Source organism: Contarinia nasturtii, unplaced genomic scaffold (genome assembly GCF_009176525.2).
Source record: "Contarinia nasturtii isolate CC-2019 unplaced genomic scaffold, AAFC_CNas_1.1 Cnas_scaffold_630, whole genome shotgun sequence".
NCBI lineage: Eukaryota > Metazoa > Arthropoda > Insecta > Diptera > Cecidomyiidae > Contarinia > Contarinia nasturtii.
Window position 1 is genome coordinate 3,869,852 of NW_022197981.1, and position 22,360 is coordinate 3,892,211.

Below are 22,360 nucleotides of genomic sequence, written 5' to 3' on the forward strand. Positions count from 1 at the left end.
ATGCGCGTTGAATCGGGCAGTGCAGTTTTTGGAATTTCGATTGCCACATCGATTGGTTCGATTTGAGATTTTTCACGTAAATCCACAAATACGGCCTTATTCACGAATTGTGGCACACCCTCACACTCAACATTCAGTGTCTTGATCAGGCAATCACTTGCTGTTTCAGATATGGCTGACACTTTCAACGAAATCACACCAACTTTGGTCGGACGAATGGTGAAGAATGCGTTCATCGCATCATCAGAAAGAATGGTCAGTTTCTTTTTGCGAGATGTTTGTTTTCTAATTTCTGGATAGATTTTATCATCGACACTTGCATCCACAAACTCAAATTCATTGTGCTCATTTTCGAAAATGATTTCGGTTTCAATTTGATTTGGTAAATAATTGAAAATTGAGCACGGAACCGTTAGAACTTCACCACGCTTCACTGAAAATGGTAAATTAAGCGAAACATGGAAGGGCTGTTGAACACATAGTTCCGATGGTTTTTTCGTTAATGCCAAACCATTGATTGGACAGATTGAAAAACCGGTTAACACCCACGTTGTTAAAGAATCAGGAACTTTTCGCTTGAGACTTAGCGATCCATTGAAACTGAAACAGGAGACCATAAAATTAATACAATTCCTTCAAAACGGTTAACATTTTATGAAAATATTGTAAATCACCTTTTATCCGCAATTGAATCCCATATCCATGTTTCTGGGAAATCTTGGCGAATTATTGGTTTATTGCCACCTTCTGGTTCTGAAAAACATGATGAACGAACATCACATGCCATCATTTTGCAATAGAGTCGAATTGGAATTGGCTCAAGAGTATTTGTAAGCGTGATTAAATTGGCTTTCTGCAGAAAAATAATGATTGATTTTATTTATGAATTAATTCAAGCAACAAAACCAAAAACAAATGAAAATGTGCATGTACTTACTGAAAAGTCTTCCCATGCATTTGAATAATAGCAATTTCGTGTTTTTTTGTTTTCATAAATATAGCTTCGTCGCTTCACTTCTGAACTGAATAATTCCAATTCGTTCCAGATTCCATCACGGGCCAAATCATTTCCGCCACGTAAAAGCATTACACTCTTATCGATGCCAAGCAAACCGATATATGAATTTGGATTACTTTTGACATTAATATCAACGATTTGACCAGGTTTAGCGGTATTTGGTGCAACATCCAAATCGATGAAATTTTTAAAATCGTCGTACAAGTCAGCTGTCTGTGTGGCACTAACAATTGCATTATCTCTCACACAGTAAACAATAATTTGAGCCTGTGGTGCATAATCAAAAGTGGGTATGAATGTGAATCGATGCGTATATTCACTGGCATCGGTGTCCGTGAAGGCCGGCACAACGGTCTTTGTTTCAAGAATTTTTCCACGACAAACAATTAGATAAGTATAAGACGAAAACGGATAGTGTGACATGACCTCGACCTCGAGTGGTTTATTGATGGAGCATCTGAAAGTAAAATTCGAAAACATTTGCCAATCAGAAGTTAAAGCAAATTTTAAGCATTTTCAACTCACTGTTCCGTTAAGACTTTTGCACGCAAACTGATTCGATCGGCCACAGTGAACGATGTACTATAGAACATTCCCAAATCTGTTTCCTGGCCAGCATATTTCACCTGATCGAAAATTGATTGAAAATGAACACAAAAATCCGAAATGTTCAAGTCAATCCTCGGCCCTTACCTTTATTGAGAAGCTAGATTCATTTTTCTCAACATCCATTGCAAAATATGCATCACCCGTCTCATCCAATTCATGGACACTTTCGTCTGTGGTGCTTTCATCAACGTTTGTATAAAATCGTTCTCTGATCACTGTGATCTTCTTTTTATTCGGATCGATGAATTTGAGTACAGTGCCATCGGCTTTTCGTACAGAAATCTATACATTCAATAAATTTGAAAAAAATATTAATATTTTAATTTGCATCGAATATGTTCATAATTGAATATAAATTCATACATTAATGTCACACGGAGTGTCCCGTTTCGGTCCATTGGTATGAAGATCAGTGGTAATTTGATAGGTGTTCTTGTGAATTTTGATCGTTTTATCGGTGGTTTGTGTCAATCCAGTTAGGCCTTCGGTTACTTCAACTTTGATTTTATAGTTTTTCACATCAAGCCATTTATCCTTTTCGGTTAAGTCAAATTTCAATTCATTTTTTATGTCAAATTCAATGGTTTCTTCGCCATCGATATTGAATGACTTTTTCACCAAATTATTGTCGTCATCATCTTGTTTATTTTTTTTCGATTGTGGCTTTCGAATGTAATAATTTCCAAATGGGTCGTCTTCGGTGACTGTGACTGTTGCCAATCCTCTCAACGGTTTACCATGTGTATATTTTGCACGGATCACTGCTCGAACCTTTTCATCGGTAATGGTAAAACTGTCCGACGACTCAATTAATGTCTCGAACTTCGGCAATACATATTCGGCCACCTCGATTACAGCTATTTTCACCTAAGGAGTTGAAAGTTTTGTTTGGACTAAGTTTCAACTGGTATTCAACTTAACTATGTTATGTCAATCATAATTTGCATAAAATATAAACGAAAATCCGCCGGGAGAATCGATAATATTTAAACAACAATCTCGTTTCATTTGTGCATTTCCATCGCTTTGAAAACTCACAAAAACAGATTTGTGCTTTTGAATTCGCATTTAGTTTATGATTTTACTGAAAATATTTCTTGTTGACATTCGTATGGTGTATGTTTGGCTTGAAAAAAAAAAACAATGAATTCATTTTCAAAGACATCGATTTCGAAAAACAAATATATCAAACGAATGGAATGTCATCATATAGAGATAGTTAAAAGTTTTCGCAATTCCAGCAAAATATCAATTTTAACTATATATCGACATCAAATTTAAATGTTCAAGTGAACATTGAAAGCAAATAATGACAATGTGTACAAAAAAAAGTTTCACCTTACTCATGCAAACTTGAATATAAAAATGTTCTGAACTATATTTCTCGTATCTTTTTTTTAAAAAAGTTTGTTCATCAATGATGAATCATCACAATTAATTTGACATTAGCGTGATTTTATGAATGTACGCAATATTGTAGCGAAAAATGATGTGATTTCGATGCAAATAAGCGAAGAAAAACAAACAAACCTGATCGCCAATGGCAGCTGTGATTTTCCATTCACCGAAATTTGGTACGTCTGACAGTTGAAATTCGCTCGAAAAAACACCATTTATTGTGTTTACTCCATTCCATTTTTTCATAATATTACGGCATGGGTCCTTATCGGGTGAAATGTGAACGATAACAATCATAATATATCAAAAATTACTCATAGATTTTTATTGCTATAGCATTGACATGAATGACATCACACGGATTGTTACGTGAATACTTATTACAATGAATAAATTTTCTTTGTGGCCACCGCCGAGAAAGCGTAAATAAAACGCTAAATACTTACATTGAATGAAATAATCAGTTCATTTTGATCGATTGTGGCTGCCTTTAGCTCCGAATTTAGAACCAAAACTCGGAATTTGATGCAGTCATTTGGTTTGTAAATGGCTTTGTCCGTTTGAATGAGAATTGTATGCGTTTGAGTTTGAAGATCCAGCTCTACTTCACGTTCTAGAGTAACACCAGTAATGCCTTTCACAACGAGTTTATAGTCTGCTTCGGGTGACAGATCACCAATTGGAATCGACACAAATTCGGTTGTATTTGGTTGCATTGTAACATCACGATGAATCTTATAGCCATTTTCATCATTTTCATCTTCGATCGATACACGGACCACAACTGGCTCATCAAATTCACATTTTGCATCGTGAATGCTTAAATTAAATGTATAGTTGGAATTTCCACGAATCTTTTTCGGCGCAATGATTGTATAGAAAAACTTTTCAGCACATCGTTCTGCATCGTTGGCATCAGTTTGCATGAAGTCTGTTGTGTCAATGCTTCGCAAATCTACACTACGTTCAACTGGCTCAATTATTTCCACTTCGTTATCCATTGTTCAGATAAATGTCACTATCCCGGCTCTTTTCTAAATTTCTTTCAAAAATTGAATGCACAACTTAAACCCTGTGTCAACAATATCTAATTCAAGGTGTTATGATAAAATAGCGGTAATGTTTGTTGTTATTTATCAATCAAATTCCACTACAATAATAAATAAATGAATTTTGTGTATTTATTTATTTCGCATCGTTTTGAAATTCTATCATTCGATTTGTTTTTGTTTTGTTATTTAATGCTCAATTTGCACTAAAATCGTTAACGGATGATGTCATTCAATGTAAAAATGAATATTCCTTCAGCTCTGCTCTGAGAAGGGGAAAAGAAATAACTTTGCGACTGTCTAACGCCACTTATTGATTTACACTGAAATCCGATTTTGTGTTATACGTACTTTGCGTATCGAATCGACGGCGGAATAAACATTCCGTGTTGAAGATTCAAACGTACTAAATGGATATGACGTCGCAATCATGATTTTTTTTCTACATCATTTTTCGGTCACTGGGAATAGAACAATTCAAATAGAGACTTGGGAAATATGTAAACAATATGTCAGTGTGACAATTCGTCTACTTTCTAGTATAGAATACGAAACGAAATGTCAAATTTATTGCGTGTGCTGGTATGCGTGTGTATGTATAAGGGAATTTCTGCGTTTCAATCATTTTTTTTCGCATTAATTAGATGCAATGACCATGACCTTGGGTATATTTAATCTGTAAATATAATTGAGGCGGAAAATTATTCAAACGAAATAACATGCCAATTCTATGGAATTAAAAAATAAACATTCCAATAGCAAAAATAGACGTCTTCCATTGACCAAATGATCTCTCATTCATTTACATCCATATAGTGAATATTCGATATTTTAAAATAAAAAATGAAAAATCCATTTCAAATGACACATTGAAACTTTAGCAAATTTGATGAAATTACCGAATCACATTCAAAATAAATCGTGTCTGAGCTCGGTGATATGAGATATGATAACGAAAAAACTTTTGAAATTGCAACAACATTTTTTTTAAATCGTCTTTTTTAGTATTTGTGTGTGACATTTTGTATATATATAACACATATATATATATATGTGTGTGTGTGTGTGGCTGTGTGTGCGTGCGTGTGAATGCTAGTTCATATTGATGCTTTCTCATATGGTCGCTGTTTGTAGAGAAACAACATGACACTTAAGATAAATGCAAACACTTGTTAGCTTCCAGTTGTCTTTGTCTCTTTACATTGTTATCTATTCATAAACACCATTTTCTGTACGCGATCGGAATTTTTTTTTGCTTAAAAATAAAATACATTTCCATTGAATTGTTTTTATCTAGTCTACGAGGTGTTTCTATTTAATTTTGACAAGAGTGATCACGCTACATTCTAATTTATCAATATTCTACGAAGAGTATACTTTTAAAATGTCTCTGCCAATCGCATATCTTACACGAAAAGAAACTTTTAGCGCATGTCATCGCTTGCACAGGTAATATCACAAACAATTAGATTGACATGCATACATGAAAACAATGTACTCAAGTCAACATTTGATTACAGCAAAGATTTGACCGATGAAGAAAATCAAGTGGTTTACGGGAAATGCAATCACATTAATGGACATGGTCACAATTACACAGGTGTGCTTTATAAAATTGATTGCCATTTATTTCTCATTGCATCTTATTTATTTAAATAAAAAAAAAACTAGTTGAAGTTACCATACGTGGAGTTGTTGACAGAAAAACCGGCATGGTTATGAACATAAATGAATTGAAGGAGCACATGGAACAAGCAATAATGAAACCATTAGACCATAAGAATTTGGACAAAGACATTGAATTCTTTAAAGTTCAGGTAATGCACATTGTAAAGAATCAAATCTGTTTTTTTTTTTAAACAAGAAAAGGAACATAAAAGTAATTTTCATACTGAATTTTATTTTTTATCAACGCAGCCAAGCACAACTGAAAACGTTGCCGTATTTATTTGGCAAAATTTAACAAAACGTATGCATCGCCCGGAATTGTTGTACGAGGTGAAAGTTTACGAAACCGATAAAAATAGTGTTATTTATCGTGGACGAGTCTTTAACAATGGCAATTCAAAGGTACCAAGCGGCGTCTCATCGGATTCTGACTAATTACTACAAATAAATCCACACCTAAAATGACAAATTCCTTAAGATTCCGGTATCATCAATAAAGGGTCCCGTCAACAAAACACATTTTCATTAGAAGTTATTCCATTTTATTTAGGCTTTTCCATTTATTACAGAAAAATAATTTACAAAAAAAGGTTATTATAACACAGGGTACATTTTTGCTTCTTACTTCAGGCCATCGAATTTCATTTTTGACGAAAATAATAATAATACAACAATACTACTTATAATACACTGGTTTATACGGTGCAAAAAGTCGTATAACATTTTTTCTATGTAAAAGTATTAAATAGGTTATTGTTTTTATAAAAATAATTCAAATTCAATATATAAATAAAATTTCAAAATCCGAGTGATGAGAAAGGAAACACAAAGAAAAAAACTTTTCATTGAATCAACTAAAATTCAGTTCATAGGTATTAGTAAAGCGAAGCGCTATTTCAATTCGATAGATTCTTAGTATTGAATGTGTATTTGCGATTGCTTCTATTTACAATTAGTTTAGTCAGATCGTTTTTAATATTTCGATTAATTTTTTCAATTACTTTGAAATTTCAATTTCGTTGATCTAATGATCGTGTTCAATATCGATTTGAAATGGATATTTAAAGAAAATTTTAGACAAATTGCATCCATCGTCATCTAGTCAATTTTCGAGCATTTTTAAAAAAAAATATCGACAGTAACATACAAACAAAAAAAGAAATATATTATGCGCGTTGAGCTGATGTCAAATATTTGCTCGATCGCATTTTAAAACCTACACAGGGACCGGGTTGCGTATAATTTTATACTAGCATAAAAAACGCAGGCAGCATAATTATACAAACCTAGCTGTGCAGACAGGGGGGAGGGGGGAGGAGGGATTACCCCCTCCTGAGACATCAAATTTTGGCGTTGCCCCTTTACAAAATCATCAAATTTTTGCGTTACCCCTTTACAAAATTCATGATTTTGGATAGAATTTTTCTCATTTTGCTAGGGTTTTTGGATCATAGATGAAATTTTCCTATTTTTCTAGGAGTTTTTGAGAAAATTACCCCCCCAATCCCCCCTGGATTTTTCAGTCTGCCCAGCTATGTATACAAAGTATAAACGCAGACGCAACATATCCATCGCTGTTCGCTATGTATGAAGCATGCGAATACACGTTCGTGTGTGCATGTGACCATCGAGTGACGCACGCATTGTATTTATTGAGCGCAGCACAAAGCGAACAGCGACGGATATGTTGCGTCTGCGTTTATTCAAAGTATAAATAATTCTATATGCGACCCGGTCCCTGAACCTACATGTGGATATTTTATTTTCTCAGCTCAGCCAGTTGAACGAGAATGGAAAGTAGTGACCACCAATATGGACATATCATATTGCATTTTTTTTTTTTTGCGTGCTCTTATTCACTACATTGTTTACTACATTAGCCCGCACTTTTTTGGATTTTCCTTCAAAATTATTTTTTTTTATTTTCATCATTTTTAATTTTTTGCTTAAGTCTTGTGCAAAAATTTGAAAATGCGGTGGATTATTTTATTACTAATTATTTAAATTACTGGAATTTTCATGTTTCAAAACATTGCACCGTTTTCGATCTCCATTTTTTTTTTATTTAATTGATTCAACTAAATACTTTATAAATGTTAAGATTTTGCAAATGTTTGCACTCTCGTGTATGTGGTTTTAATTAAGTATTTTTTTAAAATGAAATGAAAATAAATGTGGTAGGAAAAGTGCGGACTATGTACTATGGGGTGTATTGTATTTGGACACGAGATTTGAATAATTGATAAATAGTTATATACATATTTTAATAACATGCATTACGAGTTTTTCTCTTTTTTTCGTGTATGTGTTGGTGTCTTTTTTCATGTTCATAAATTATTCGGCAAGTCAATAAATAAATTAGATTTGATTGTTTAATCGCCGTGTGAAATAAATTAAACATTAAACAAACGGTGACGAAAAAAAATCTGCATCTAAATTAAAATAACTCAATGTACACGACTATGGGTGAAGGGTCTGTCTTTTTAACCATTTTTTCGACCGGAGATTGTGTATGAATGCAAAAATGGAGACATGCATCTGCTGAAAACATTTATTCATCGTTTTTTTCACTCCTTTATTAGTGGGTACAGTCTCCGACCTTACAAAAATGGTATGCTTTTCTTTACCCATAGATATTATACAAAACTATATATATTAGCTGCTATCGCTGCAATATTTGCAAAAATTATTTACACGTGTTTCTATCAATATATATTTTTTCTATTTTTTTTTTTAATTTTCAGTGGGGAACGTAACATCCTTTTTTTTAAGTAGAGAGGAATTGAGTCGAGATTCAGGATAAATTTATAAGGCATTATCAGCAATAAATGTGGATGTGTTTTTTTTCAATTCCTATTGAAAAACATACATAATCAACCAACACAGAAAACAAATAAAAAAAAGTAATAATTTAATACACTATGATATACATGTAAAAAATCAGTATCAAAGACGATTGTGTAGCAAATTATTTTCGGTTCTTTTTCGGACACAACACATTCTGCAATAAACGAAAATGTTGTCTCATAAGTTATCACTATGTTAATTTTCCCTTAAAACATTCTTTAAATTAAAATGTAAGTTTAGCTTTTTGCTGGGAGGGTGGAGGGACCTACACGGCGCGTCGATTATTATCATTATTATTATTAATCTCGATGCATGAATGCTAGTGTACAATTATATATTTTATGTCTACATATATGAAATTACGTATGAATGTTGCGAACTCGATTGCCTCGTATTGGCGAATCCTCGCCCATATTGTTTATTATAATATCATCGATGTCGACTTCATCTGAACCAAAGCTGGCATGTGTCGGTGTTTGATGTTGTTTAATTGCTAATTCTAAGCGCCTATTGCGTAACACCGGTGCCACGTACACCGGTGCTGGCCCATCAATTTCATGAATATTTGGTCGTCGCGTTGTACACTTCTTAATTGGCGACATAAATGTGAACAGGGTTAATGTTACACATAAGGCACTGCATGGTTTGTGTCAATAAATTGAGAGAAACAAAAAGATAGATTAGTCATGGTTTCTGAGGTGTGTGTGAACAAATTACTCATTTCATATTTAATGAACTTACATAACTAAGACAATGGTACGTGCATCTACTCGGCCACCACGCACCGATGACAAGCCAGCCAAAATTACACTGAAACAAAAAAAAATCCAATTAATTCGAACATTTTTGTGCAAAACACTGAAATTCGTTGAATTTTAGTGTGATCGTTTTTTTTTTTGTTCGTTTATTCTAAGAAATCAACTTACAGCAATAAAACCACCGAACATTTTGTCATGGTAACAGCTGTTGAATGAATACGACCTCCGCTCTGGCTAATCATATTACTTGGTCCATATGCAAAGTATAAATTGTGTCGATCACCATAATGCTTTAAAACAATATAAATCATTGCAAATGGCATAATCAAGGGACAAATAACACTGTAAATGGTTGACATTGTAAAAACCAGCACCGTCCATGCATAATGAATGCCAAACGGAAATTCGATAAGAATTGATTTTCGAATGTGTGATGTTTCGGCCCGTGATTTGGCCACACACAATTGATACATATAAACAATGAGCTCAGGAAATCGTAGTAGCTCCAATGCTGTTCCAATAAATGCAGCTGTTATGATATAATTTACGAAAAATGCACCTTTATCGGGTAAAAATATACATTCCCAATGATATGTATCGTTCGCATTGTGTTGAATCGTCCATTCAACAAACGCTTGAGCACTGGTCATACCCATTGATGGTAAAATCAAAATCATAAACAGCAAGTAGATAAATGTTTTTGTCATGATTGAATAATTTTGTTTGGAGCGGGTCCAATGTGATAGCCATTTATCGGAAAATGTTACAACAACCGGCAACAGAGCGGCCAATGTCCAAAGTAACAATGTTGGTAAAAATTCCGATATCAATGGGCTAATTGTGTCCATATTTTTTTTTGTTTTCGTTGTAATTTTATCGAATAAATTGACAATAAGCACGGGCGTTGTTAAAAAGAATAAAAACGAAAACAAAATCAAATTGACAATGGTCCATTTGATATACCATTTATGTGCCGGTATATTCAAATTCTCCCAAAAAATGTCGGCCGGTGATGGTGCATAGCTTAAATTCCAGTCTTTATTGCTGATGCCCTTAAATTGTCCAATAATACGTTTTGCAACATCTGTTGTGTTCACCGTTAAAAAGATAATACCGACCGGTTCATTCATTGCATGCGCTCTCAATCTGGCCACTTCACCGCGTAAACGTTCTTCCATATCTTTGTAATATTCTAAACCATCGACCGTTTGACATGAACATAAACGTGGCATTGCCCGCACTGGCCGATGATTCTTATGCATTTCACAATAAATTCGTGCATCTGATACGCGTTCAAATTCTTTACACACTTCAGTGTATCGTGATATATTGTATGCCAATTCGAATGCATCGATTTTTATATCGGGAAATAGCTCTTGGAAATAATTTAAAATTTCTTCTTTGTTTTTGCATCGATCACTTTTCGATAAATCTGTTATCATAACGGTACGTGATGCAGCCGTTTTGAATGCATTTCGACCAGATGTACGACGCATTATTAGCACCACCAATGGTACATAAGCAATTGCAATGAATACATGCACCCACAGTAGCAGAGAATCGGCTTCCAGATTTGAAATTGTCGAATGACCAAATGACCAAATATCACCAGCCAATGTTCCCGTACAATTCACCGGCAGAATAATGACCAAAGACACCAACGTGATGATTCCCTAAACAAAGAAAAGAATAAATGCAACACATTTTTGTTTGTTTGTTTTTAAGAGTGTCATTTTTTTTTTGGTTGGATCAAACTTACCATAAGACACATTAAATGCTGTTGAAAACTTAAATAATGAACCGCATCCGGTCCGCTGTGATCAAGAATTTGATCTCGAGTCAATCGTATTGTGGCCGGAAGCCACGATAGAAATGCCCGATCGATTGATTGTTGTTTGTGAATGTGTGTATTTTGGCTGGAACTACGTTGAATTGTTTCATGAATTGACGTACTACTGCTACCGCTCGTCATATCCATGCCGCTCGGTCCGGCCGATGATGTGCCATTGCTGGCTGTGCTATTTATCGTTGCTGTGCTACCGTTTGTCGCATTGTGATTTACACTGCCGTTCCTTTTATTTGATCCGCCGCCACCTTCATCACTCGTTGGTGCATAAAATATTTGCGTCCATCGTTTATTGTCACCATTCGTGCTGACCAATGCCAATCGGCCATAGTCCCATGCTTGTTGTCGCAACACCGAAAACAACAATATCAAAATCAACCAACCGATTACGTTAAGCAATAATGTTTCTGGAATTCCCTCATATAAATTGGTGATGATGCGTGTATTTGTGCGAATCATGCATGCTTCCGAGATGCTTCCATTATCAAAACGTATACCACTCATTTTATTTGATTTTTGATCTTCTGCAGTCTTAGTTGCTAAAGCTGAACTATTTATCACACTACAAGATCGGTCGAACGATACTTAACGTAGATTCACACAATTAATTAAATACTTTTTCTTTAAATACTTTTGCAAACAAATTCCGGCATTCGCTGATCGATCAATCTCCGTGATGGTGAAAAATATAAACTAATATCTGAAAATAGAGATAAAATATTAAATTCAGTCAGTACAATAATTATGGAAAAATTCGTTTTTTTTATCGGTTACAGTCAAAAAAATGTTTTGCCAACGAAAAGAATGTAACGGTATCAGGAATTGGAACGAACGCGAGATAATAGACTGTGTTCTGGTTGTTATTGTTTTGATCGTTAGTGAAAAAATTTACACATATAAATGCACAAAAAAATGTGATATCTCACTGAACTTCCACATGGAAACGAATACGTATGAATACATACGCCTCTTGCTAATTTGAAATTCTGCAGTTGTGTGGTAATAACAAATTTAAAAAATAAAAATATGTCGTGGAAGTGACATGTGCTTCATGGAATTTTGAACGTTCACTTTGAGTGTAAATAGCGTATTTTGAATCGCCTGAATGCATGTAGAAAATAAAATAAAACTTAATAGCACGTAGATTAGTTAAAAAAAGCCAATAAATCACTTGACATATTAAGATGTATATGAATATAACTTGAAGTCATTTCTTTTTTTTCGTGAAATCATCGATTCATTTAAAATCCGATTTGAGACTCGATTCAAATAACTTACTCACGCTCTCTCTATCTCTTTTGATTGCTCTCTATCCCTTTCATTCTGTCTATTTTAATAAAATGTTTTCTCCCTTTAGAAGAGAACAGACGACGACGGTACTTATTATTACTTTTATTTTTTGCTTGAATATACAATGTCGTGAAATCGATACTCTTTGGGTTTGATTGCAATTTAAATTAAGCTACACCAATCACGACGAAAAATTACTGGCATTTCACTGAACATTGTAGCTATAATTCTTTCTCGTATTTGGAATGAAAATTGAATACATTGAAAGCGTGAAAAAAGTGAGATAATCGGTTTTGATTTGTTGTTTGCATTATATGTGTATATCGATGACTTGCATCTGCAACACCATTAACAAGCCGCACACGCATCGCACGAAACATTTTCATTGTAGAGGAAGCAAGATGCAAGATGAAGAAAACAGAGTGAAACAAAATGATTGGATTTGATTAATTTACTACTGCACTAAACAAAATAATGAGTTACGACAATCTGCTGGTTTTAATTCAAGCACATGCAATGACTCAACGGATACAATTGTTACGGGATGCATTCAAACAGACGACAACAACAACGACAATTGAAAATAAAAATATTGTTGACTCAAACGCGTCATTATTTCAAACGCACACTAAACACTTTTAATTCAATTACAAAAACGACAGAATGCGATTTGAAGAGTTAATCTTTTTTCATTGATATTCGATAAAAAAAAAATCAAGCCAATATAGATTTTCGACCCATCATAAATAAAAAACAGTTATCACAAACAAACATCAAAGCTATAATTCGTATTTTTTATTACTTTTGCTACCGTGATAAAGTACTGTGTACTCAATTTATCTCATAATTATAAATTATTAATTTGTTTTCATATTCCACCGTATTGTAAAAGTCGATGCGTGAGTGAGTGTATGCGAAACCGTTTTCTGTTCGATTTGCAAAGAAATGAACGAAGAAGAAGCAGAAAAAACACTGTTTTACAAGCGATCGGTTTTTTTTTTGCGAACTTGTGTTATTTTTTTTCGTGAATATACATTTGCATATTGTGTGTTCCAAAAAAAACAAAAAATATTGAATAAGAGAAAATATGTTTGTCTTGTGTCGTACCGATATTTGCTTTTCTTTTTCTTTACCTTGTTGAATTGTGATGACGATGGCGGTATGTGCCGTAAATGGCGACGACAACCGTCAGTCATGCACACACTCAAAATATATTTATAAAAAAAAAACTTTAAAACGGTTTGTTGTCGAGCGCACACTATATAATTTGAATTCAAGGAAAATTCGATTTAAAAATCTGTTGTTCGTTCTTTTGGCTTAGTTCTTTTGTTTTTCTCTATTTTCTGATTTATTTATTGCAATATATGTGAATTTTTCATGTAAATTCGAATCATGCACCAAGTGTATTTCCTCATTATTTAAATAAATCACCGTCTGGAAAATCTATGCCACGCACTTGACACAGTTTAAAATATACATCAGCAGAAAGAATAAAAAAACAAATCTCCGACATTTGCCCTCTGAACTCATAATAATGGAAAAAAAACTTTTTTCATCCGCCGAAACTATATGCTTGTTTGGGTGAATTTTTTTTTAAATATCAAAATTAGTTCGATGTTTATTTAGTTTGACTGGTCTGTATCGTTTTCCCTCTATATTTATGTGTGCATGTGAATATGTGTGTTTTTCTTTCTGTTGCAATTAAAATTGCCCATGAAATGCACGACTCCTTAATGTTTGTGTAATTTATTTTTCCGTTTAAATGGAAATTCATCTGCATGCACAGCGGTGAAAAATTCATTCGAAGCAGCACGGTAATGATTTTTTCAATTGCATGCTCTTTCTCTCTATCCCGCTCTTTCTCGTTTTTGTTTTGGTTTGTTTTATTTATGGCCACCCCATAAATCAATTATCGTTAAAAATGATTGTCAAACGAATATTTCACACGAATATATTCACATAATACACATTTTTTCGATTTAAGATAAAAATATAATTATCACTTGCGACCGAGACACGACGATAAAAACTTTATAAAATACTTTGTCTATTTGGACTGTTTTTGTTTCCAACTTGTTAATACGATTGTTGTTGTTGGTGATATTGATGTCGCATAGTTTGATTTATCACATAAAATATTACTTACATATGATACAATACAGAATGAAAATGTCAAACTTAAAACGATCAAAACAAATCGAATCACACATAAAATTTCAAACATGAAATTTCATTCATTTCATTGTTTTCATGTAGAATGTTGTCAAAAAACGAAAAACGAAAGAAAAAAAATTGTTTTGCACAAACAAACGCCTTCACTCACCATGCATTCGTAGCAATCGAATAGAATGAACTGTGTAATAATGCGATTTGGTGTGTCGACGTCATGGATCTAATATGTAGAGAAATTAGTGTTTTCTTCTTTTTCTCTTTTTCTCCCTGTTATTCTTCTATTTTACGTTTTTTTAAAGGTGTATACAGTTAAAATGACTTTGGTTGATTTCTTTCTCTGTCTACAGTCTTATTGTTTTTTTTTTTTCATAAATGCTCACTGTATATCAAAAATGGTTTATATTCAACAAACCGATTTAAATTCACGTATATCTCACACAAATAATCACTATATAAATTGCAAACGATCGAATTGAGTGAGTGAGTGAGTGTAATTTCGATAATGTTGAACTACAATTGTTCAACAAACAATAATAATACTCTATAGATTTGGCTACTTCATAAATAATAGAAGAAAAATAAAACAATGACTCAGACAGAGATAGATTTTTATTAGAGTATTATATTGGTGCGATGTAGTTACAACACTAAACGCTATATTCATGTGAAAATGTCATGGAAGAAACTATACTTATGACGTTTATATCGCCAACACTGATACAACATACATTTGTGTTTACAGTCTATACGGTGCCATGAAGTGAATGGAATTGAAATTCAATTTCAAAATTAAAATCGTTTTTCAGATTGATTGATGCAATTTATACTTATTTTTATTAAGTTTAACTGATTAAACGTTGCATCTCATATGTGATTCAAATTCATTTACAGCTGATTCATGTCATGTTCTACACAAAAAAAAACAACAACAGCGACTACTATATAGTACTAAACCGTTCTCCATTTGTTCATTGTTCGTTTGACAGTTTGAAACGTCAAAATACCGTCAAGTATAAACAAAACATAATCGATAAATGTATTCGTACTTTTTTTCGAATAATTTTTTTTTTACATGTAATTCATTCCAAACAGTGATTTAATAGAAATAAATATGATAAAAATTATTGTGTTTGGTTTAATTGCGCACGCTCTATTTTTAGCATCAATATTTCAAATTTACTTTCAATCACCGGTCATCACTGGACTACATGCACAATCTAATTTGAATGATTCACCGGCAAAAAGGTAACTCTTTTCCTCATCTAACTATCAAACATGACTCAAAACAATAAGATAATGATGAAATTCCTGGAACAAAAATCAATTCTAAATTAAATAGATTGGTACTCTTTGTGGCCGATGGCTTGAGAGCTGAATCCTTTTTCCGCGATAATTTAGATCGTACACCATTTTTACGAAATATCATTTTAAACGAAGGCATTCATGGAATATCTCATACACGTGTACCGACTGAATCACGTCCCGGTCATGTAGCTCTTATTGCTGGCTTTTATGAAGATCCAAGCGCTGTACTTAAAGGATGGCAACACAATCCAATCGATTTTGATTCGGTTTTTAATCGAAGCGATGTAAGTCCATTTCTTTCTTCTTTTTTTGTTTAAATGTGATGAGATTCACTTGCTGCAAATGTGTACACCACCTAAACAATCCAATTATGTAATTTTAGACAACGTATGCTTGGGGAAGTCCCGACATTCTTTCCATTTTTACAAAACGATCGTCAAATAATATTGTTGCAAGTGCCTACACATCGGAAATTGAAGATTTTTCGGGTAAAACGAGTACAACAAAACTGGATACATGGGTCTTCGATAAAGTTATTGAATTTTTACGTCGAAGTAGTCAACAAATTGTGGACAAAAAACATACCGTCTTCTTTTTACATCTGCTGGGCTTGGATACAGGTATTTGTGTATATGAATTTACATTTCTCATCGTTTATTTTAACGGTGCTATTTATTTATTTATGATTTTCAACTGAATGTGGTCACAGCTGGTCATGTTCACAAACCAAATACAGAGTAAGTGCAAAATAGTAAATATTGAAAATATTGATTTTCAACATTGAAGACATTGATTATTCGTTGCAGACTATTCGATGAGAATTTGAAAGAAGTGGACAAAGGTATTTCAAAAATTGTTTCACTATTCAACGGACTTTTCTCGGATGGAAAAACTGCATTCATTTTTACATCGGATCATGGAATGACGAACAAAGGTGATGCAAAGTATTTAAACATTTTGATGCAAACGCTGCCTAAATAAAAAAAAAAATTCTTATTATATAGGCTCTCATGGTGCCGGCACTAATCATGAAACCGAAACGCCAATTGTTGCATGGGGTGCCGGTGTTAATTGTTGGAAGAAGCTGACCCATCCTGATAATAAGTATATCACTTTTTTTTAATTAAATCATTTGAGATTTGAACACTTCACATTTAAATGAAATATTCATTCAAATTACAGAGCCGAAACGCTTATCAATGATGTGAATGTCCCACGATTTGATATAAAACAAGCTGATTTAACACCGCTGATGTCATCTCTAATCGGAACCGCTGTACCAACAAATAATTTGGGCAAACTTCCAGCACAGTATTTAAATGTGTCAGAGGTATTGCTTACTTATCTTCTTTTTTTTAAGGATTAACACTAAAACTCATATTAATTTCTATTTCAGGAATATATCTTTCGAAGTGTACACCAAAATACGATTCAAATTGCAAACCAATTCAAGCATCTGCAAAAGGAATACAAAAAAGCATTCTTGTTCAAAGATTTTCATCAGCTGAACGAAGTTGATCTTCTCTCAATAGAATACGAAATTCAAAGTGCCATTAAGGAGAAAACTTATAGCAAAGCGGTAATCGTTTTTTTGTATGTTGTTTTTGTTTGCACTTTTTTAAACGAATTGTTTTCTCATCACATTTTCAGATCAAACTTTCATATCATTACATTGATTTGGCATTGGATGGAATTCACTATTTCCAAACTTACTATCAAAATCTGTTGTTGCTAACAGTTAGTATAGCAATGATTGGATGGATGTTTTCATTATATCAACAGTTGGACATGGACTCTTCTGACGACCAAAACCGAAAAAACTCCGTCAAATCTCATTTAAACATAATTGGATTGATTGCTTTGATTGGCCTTTTTGCTTACCGTGAGCGTTACAAACATTCATTAATCTCATATGAAATGTGTTAATTTTTTTTTATTTTCTCAGTTCAAAATATGTCAATTGCAAATGGAATATTTTTAATTTTGCCCGTTTTCTGTTGGTATCCGGTGAAAACATTCAACATGTTGCGACAATTGACTAAATTCGAGACATGGTTCTGGATAGGTGGCATTGAATTTTTGGTAAAATACAAGTAAATTGATTTGAAGTATTGAATTTCTAAAAGAATTTAAATATTTTAGGTGTTGTCCTTCTTTAATCGGATTTTTTTAAGTGGATTACTATTGGCATTGTTAGCATACGAGTACTATGTTTTAAAAGGTTTGTTTTTTACATTTGCTCAACGCTTTTTCGGCATTTTAACAAATATTTAAAAAAAAAAAACTTTTCAAATAGATAAGAAGGAAAAACTGGAGGCATTCTTTAGATGGGCTTTAAATTGTGCGATTTTAGCAATTTATCCAATTTTGCCGCTGGTTGACAAGGATTCGAATAATGTATTCCTACTGTAAGTAAATTTCGTTTGTCATTGTTTCTTTTTCAATATTGAAATGTTGACTGTTCTTTAGAACAATCGGATTGGGTGCATGGGGATTGAAAATATTCTATGCTGCGACATCTGATCGAAATCCATTTAAAATTGCAAATCTTGTGATCTTTGCAATTGGAGCGATGGATTGCTTATTAATTGTATATGATTTGAATGAACGAAAAGGTCTAAACGACTTCAATCAATTCTTCGCTTGGATTCTATCGGGTATGTTATGAGAAAAAATAATCCACTTCGAAGAGGAAAAATGAAAATGTGTGTGTGTTTTTTAAAATTTACAGTTGCGTCATTCATATTGCCAACTATTGCTCCGAATTCATTCCGTGATCGTCTAATGGCCATTATTTCAAGTTTGGCGCTACCATTTTGTATGATGTCCCTTTCTTATGAACCATTATTTTATATGACATTCACATCAAACATTTACTATTGGGTATCGATGATTTACACCGATCGCAAACAAATGTATACGGTGAGTACCGAAAGGGATCATTTGTTGGCACACAATCTCCTTATTCACAATAATCTCATACCGACGAAATTTTTCATTTAATATTCTTTTCGAATTTCAGCAACAAATTGAACAAACGGACTGCGAACGTTCCATTGAACCGGTTGATTTTAAACGAGCCTTCATTTGTGTAACTTTTTCAATAACCGAACCTTTCATTCAATTTTATCCCATTTCATGACATTTTCTTTTTTTATATTATTTTCCTTGACCTTTTTGTTTTAAATAGATCATTTATGTGCTTGTCTCATTTTTCGGAACCGGAAATATTGCATCGGTGAGCTCATTTGATCCAAATTGGGTTCGATGCTTTGTCTCAACATTTTCACCATTTTTAATGGCATCATTAATCATTTTGAAGCTCTTGATTCCAGTACTAATTGTTATGTGTGCCATACGACAAATTCATTCAATTACAAAGGCAAGGAACCATTTTTCAAATGTAACGGATGTCATAATAGCGTTGTTTCTCTTTTCAGATTCCTTTGGACAAATTTTTCATATTAATATTGCTATGTTGTGACATAATGTGCCTGAATTTTTTGTTCTTAGTGAAAAATACGGGTTCATGGCTTGAGATTGGCACGTCCATTTCGCATTTTGTGATTATGGAAACGACAGTTGTTGTATTATGCTTAGTACAAGTTTTCGCGAAATTCCTAACCACTTATCAATTGCAATCGCTATTTGGCTGTGGAAAAACACGCGACCTAAGCGCCGATACTGTTAAAATAGAATAGAGATTTCCAAAGATTTATGTAAATTGCTGTTAACTTAAATATCAACTTCTATTTAAATAAAGTCAATTCTTTGAAACAATATTTTTTTTATTAGGAAATTATTCCATTGTAAATTTTTGTTTTGTTGTTTGTTTATTTTTTGTTTTACTTTTTTTTAAATAATATGCTTAATAAATCAAAGCTTGAGTGTTTTTGTGAGCGTGGTATTTTGCAGTAGCATCTGCTTCCATTGCATCGCTTTTAGAATGGTTTTAGAAGAATAAGCCTCGCATACGACCACGTCCTTGACGATCATACAACACATTGAACTTGTTCACAAAGTGATTGATATCGTTACAGCCTTTTGTTAACGTTCCCAAAAATGTGATCAAACCAACATCGTTTGATTGCTATAAAATGAAAGTGAAACGACAAAATTACAAATGATTTCAAATAATATGCATGGAAATTCGACAAAACAAATCGCAAATGAAGTAAATAAAAAAAGATGAGGAAAAAACGTACCGTATAGTATTCCTCTTTAAATGTCGAACTTTGAATAACCGGCAGGCGTTGACTTAAGGCATATGCTTCACGCAAAATTTCACTATTGGCTGGTAACGAACCACTTTCAATGGCTTTGATGTATGCCAAAATCAATTTGACGCGCGAATGCAACATTTTAATTGCACTATGCTGTGCGATTAAATGTTCAGCAACTAAAATATTCAATTTCAATTAGACACACACGCACACATTTCGATTAAATTATATGCGAAAAATGATTTATCTTACCAGTTGACTTTCCGCCATTTTCATGTGTTGATGTGCGAACAACATGATCGACACCAATTCGTTCAGCTTCTTCTGTGGCCAATGTATACGATAAATTGACAAACAACATGGTCGCTTCACCTTGTACAATATCAATCACCGATTCATAAATCTTCACCGGCAATTGCTATTTCAAGAAAAAAACAAAAAAAAATGACAACGTCAAAATGTCGAACTTATTGATTGCAAACACATTTTAGTTTGAAATTGTTTGCAATGATGAACTTACATCAAAGTTTCGTGATTGTGGACTGAGTTGTAACATGATTGGACACTCATTGATTTCACATATTTGCTTATGCACTTTGATGTCTTGTTCGCTTGGTCGACCGCCAGTGGTGTACCAGCCAAGAAAATCCAAATCTTTGAACACTTGTTTGTCTATGTGTAAGAAAATCCAAAAATTCCGAACTGTTTACAAAACGAAAGCAAAAATAATTTCAATCAAATTGAACATAACTTACATTGTTCTTCTTTTGTGCGATAATAATCCTGGCAGATGATGATATCTTGGTTAACAAACTTGAATTTCAATTCAAATGAGTTCATAACCTCAACATTACGACCGCTTTGTTTACCGATTAATGCACCAATCACTGTAACAAAAATAATATTCAAATTAAACAATCTTCAATATTTTTGTGCGAATTTAAAGATTTGATGTCCGTCAAAAATCGATGCTCTTTTTTTTTCTGTCGGCGTTCCGACAAAGAAATGTTGTTTTTAAAATTTACCTTGTTGAGGGCTACCTAAGGGGAGAATCACAAAAGAAAAGAATGAAATTTAAAATAATCGATAAGTAATCGGAAAATAATCGAAAATAATCGGAAACATCTAATGAAAAAATTGCAAAGCAATAGCCACAACAACATTAATGTCCAGCAATTGCTTTAAATTGAGATTGAGGGCTACCATTTTGAGCTCGAATCCGTGTCCAATGCTCTGATATATTCATAATAACCAACGGATGTAGGGAAACTGTGACTGATGGAATGGTAGCCGGACTGGCCATAACACTGTTTAAGGATGAGTCTGTGCATTGTTTGCTGGTACTGGCCGCTGATGCTGCGGATGCAGTCGCCGGCGCTGGATTCGACGTGGACGGCGTTGTGTTTGTGGCTGAATTACTGGTTGAAGCTTCGCCAATATTATTGTCAGTGTCGACATCCATATTTTCATTTGTTGCTGTTACTGGCATATTTTTAACAAACACAATTTACGTCTCGATCTATTTGATTTGGTGTTATTCACAAATTAGAAACAAAATTTTTTTTATTGACTTTGATTTGACTAAAACGTAATTTACAGATGATTCAGAGAATGTTAAGAAATCGTGGATGAGTCGGCTTTAAGATTGTTATTGTAATAAAAACTCAGGCTATCGCTTGACTGTGCATTTATTTGTTCGTCGCAACGAAAACCACTGTCAAAAATTACAACCAAAGACGGTTTGATCTGTCAAAGTGCTGTGTACATAAAGGACGGTTTACAGTGTAAATTGTTGATGCTTTTGTATGTCAACCATTTTCGTGACCATTCATTTATTCGAAATTGTTTTCTATGTTTGTAATTTAATTTCGTATTTTTATTCACATTGACATGATTGTTTGAATGTTTTGTTCTTTATATAAAAATGAAAATTTTCTCATCAAGTGTTAGTTATATGAGGTCCGAATTCATTTGACCCTCGATCATGTGCGAATTAAAAGAAAACGGTCAATGTTGCACGAACATAAAAACACTTGTTTTAACGCATGCAACACACATGCACGGTCGGCAAAATTGAGTTTTGCGAATAAACACGCACACCTACACCAAATCTCATTTGAGAGCACGAATACAACGGTTGCAAAGCAAATGAGATTTCATCGAATGAGCTACGACGT

The 22,360-nt window shown here is 33.4% G+C and overlaps 5 protein-coding genes across 12 annotated transcripts; 2 read left to right on the plus strand and 3 right to left on the minus strand.

Annotated features, from left to right (window-relative positions):
* Positions 1-5: 5 nt before the first annotated feature.
* Positions 6-4,600, minus strand: LOC116340318 (CD109 antigen-like; the record flags this gene model as incomplete). The annotated part of the gene is made up of 8 exons (XM_031766754.1): positions 3,472-4,600; positions 3,158-3,289; positions 1,991-2,494; positions 1,712-1,909; positions 1,544-1,644; positions 938-1,475; positions 675-853; positions 6-600 (listed from the first exon to the last, which is right to left on the minus strand). Coding segments are annotated over exons 1-8 (2,802 nt in total), but the record flags the coding sequence as incomplete, so codon positions are not given.
* Positions 4,601-5,238: 638 nt separating this feature from the next.
* On the plus strand, positions 5,239-6,261 carry LOC116340224 (6-pyruvoyl tetrahydrobiopterin synthase). The gene is made up of 4 exons (XM_031766591.1): positions 5,239-5,523; positions 5,595-5,674; positions 5,746-5,891; positions 5,992-6,261. Exons 1-4 carry the CDS (start codon positions 5,459-5,461, stop codon positions 6,175-6,177), a joined length of 477 nt encoding a protein of 158 aa, XP_031622451.1. The 5' UTR covers positions 5,239-5,458; the 3' UTR covers positions 6,178-6,261.
* Positions 6,262-7,573: 1,312 nt separating this feature from the next.
* On the minus strand, positions 7,574-15,289 carry LOC116340221 (CSC1-like protein 1). Of its 5 annotated transcripts, none has more exons than XM_031766579.1 (5): positions 14,807-15,289; positions 11,107-11,893; positions 9,516-11,020; positions 9,331-9,399; positions 7,574-9,225 (listed from the first exon to the last, which is right to left on the minus strand). In XM_031766579.1, exons 2-5 carry the CDS (start codon positions 11,695-11,697, stop codon positions 8,949-8,951), a joined length of 2,442 nt encoding a protein of 813 aa, XP_031622439.1. In that variant the 5' UTR covers positions 11,698-11,893; positions 14,807-15,289; the 3' UTR covers positions 7,574-8,948. The 5 variants fall into 5 exon arrangements, with proteins under 5 accessions (XP_031622439.1, XP_031622440.1, XP_031622442.1 ...); XM_031766580.1 differs by lacking the exon at positions 14,807-15,289 and adding an exon at positions 13,617-14,467; XM_031766582.1 differs by lacking the exon at positions 14,807-15,289 and adding an exon at positions 13,591-13,609.
* Positions 15,290-15,444: 155 nt separating this feature from the next.
* Positions 15,445-19,742, plus strand: LOC116340220 (GPI ethanolamine phosphate transferase 1). Of its 4 annotated transcripts, none has more exons than XM_031766575.1 (18): positions 15,445-15,691; positions 15,816-15,900; positions 15,995-16,244; positions 16,343-16,580; positions 16,670-16,697; positions 16,767-16,894; positions 16,965-17,064; positions 17,143-17,290; positions 17,357-17,539; positions 17,611-17,842; positions 17,906-18,042; positions 18,103-18,181; positions 18,257-18,368; positions 18,430-18,617; positions 18,692-18,882; positions 18,983-19,051; positions 19,151-19,342; positions 19,401-19,742. In XM_031766575.1, the coding sequence occupies exons 1-18, from the start codon at positions 15,559-15,561 to the stop codon at positions 19,659-19,661; spliced, it is 2,754 nt and encodes a 917-aa protein (XP_031622435.1). In that variant the 5' UTR covers positions 15,445-15,558; the 3' UTR covers positions 19,662-19,742. The 4 variants fall into 4 exon arrangements, with proteins under 4 accessions (XP_031622435.1, XP_031622438.1, XP_031622436.1 ...); XM_031766578.1 differs by having other exon boundaries at positions 15,559-15,665; positions 16,093-16,244; XM_031766576.1 differs by having other exon boundaries at positions 15,676-15,900.
* Positions 19,743-19,754: 12 nt separating this feature from the next.
* Positions 19,755-21,964, minus strand: LOC116340223 (COP9 signalosome complex subunit 6). Its single transcript, XM_031766590.1, has 8 exons — positions 21,781-21,964; positions 21,387-21,702; positions 21,209-21,223; positions 20,939-21,070; positions 20,704-20,855; positions 20,436-20,601; positions 20,166-20,359; positions 19,755-20,050 (listed from the first exon to the last, which is right to left on the minus strand). The coding sequence occupies exons 2-8, from the start codon at positions 21,670-21,672 to the stop codon at positions 19,913-19,915; spliced, it is 1,083 nt and encodes a 360-aa protein (XP_031622450.1). The 5' UTR covers positions 21,673-21,702; positions 21,781-21,964; the 3' UTR covers positions 19,755-19,912.
* Between the last annotated feature and the right edge of the window lie 396 nt (positions 21,965-22,360).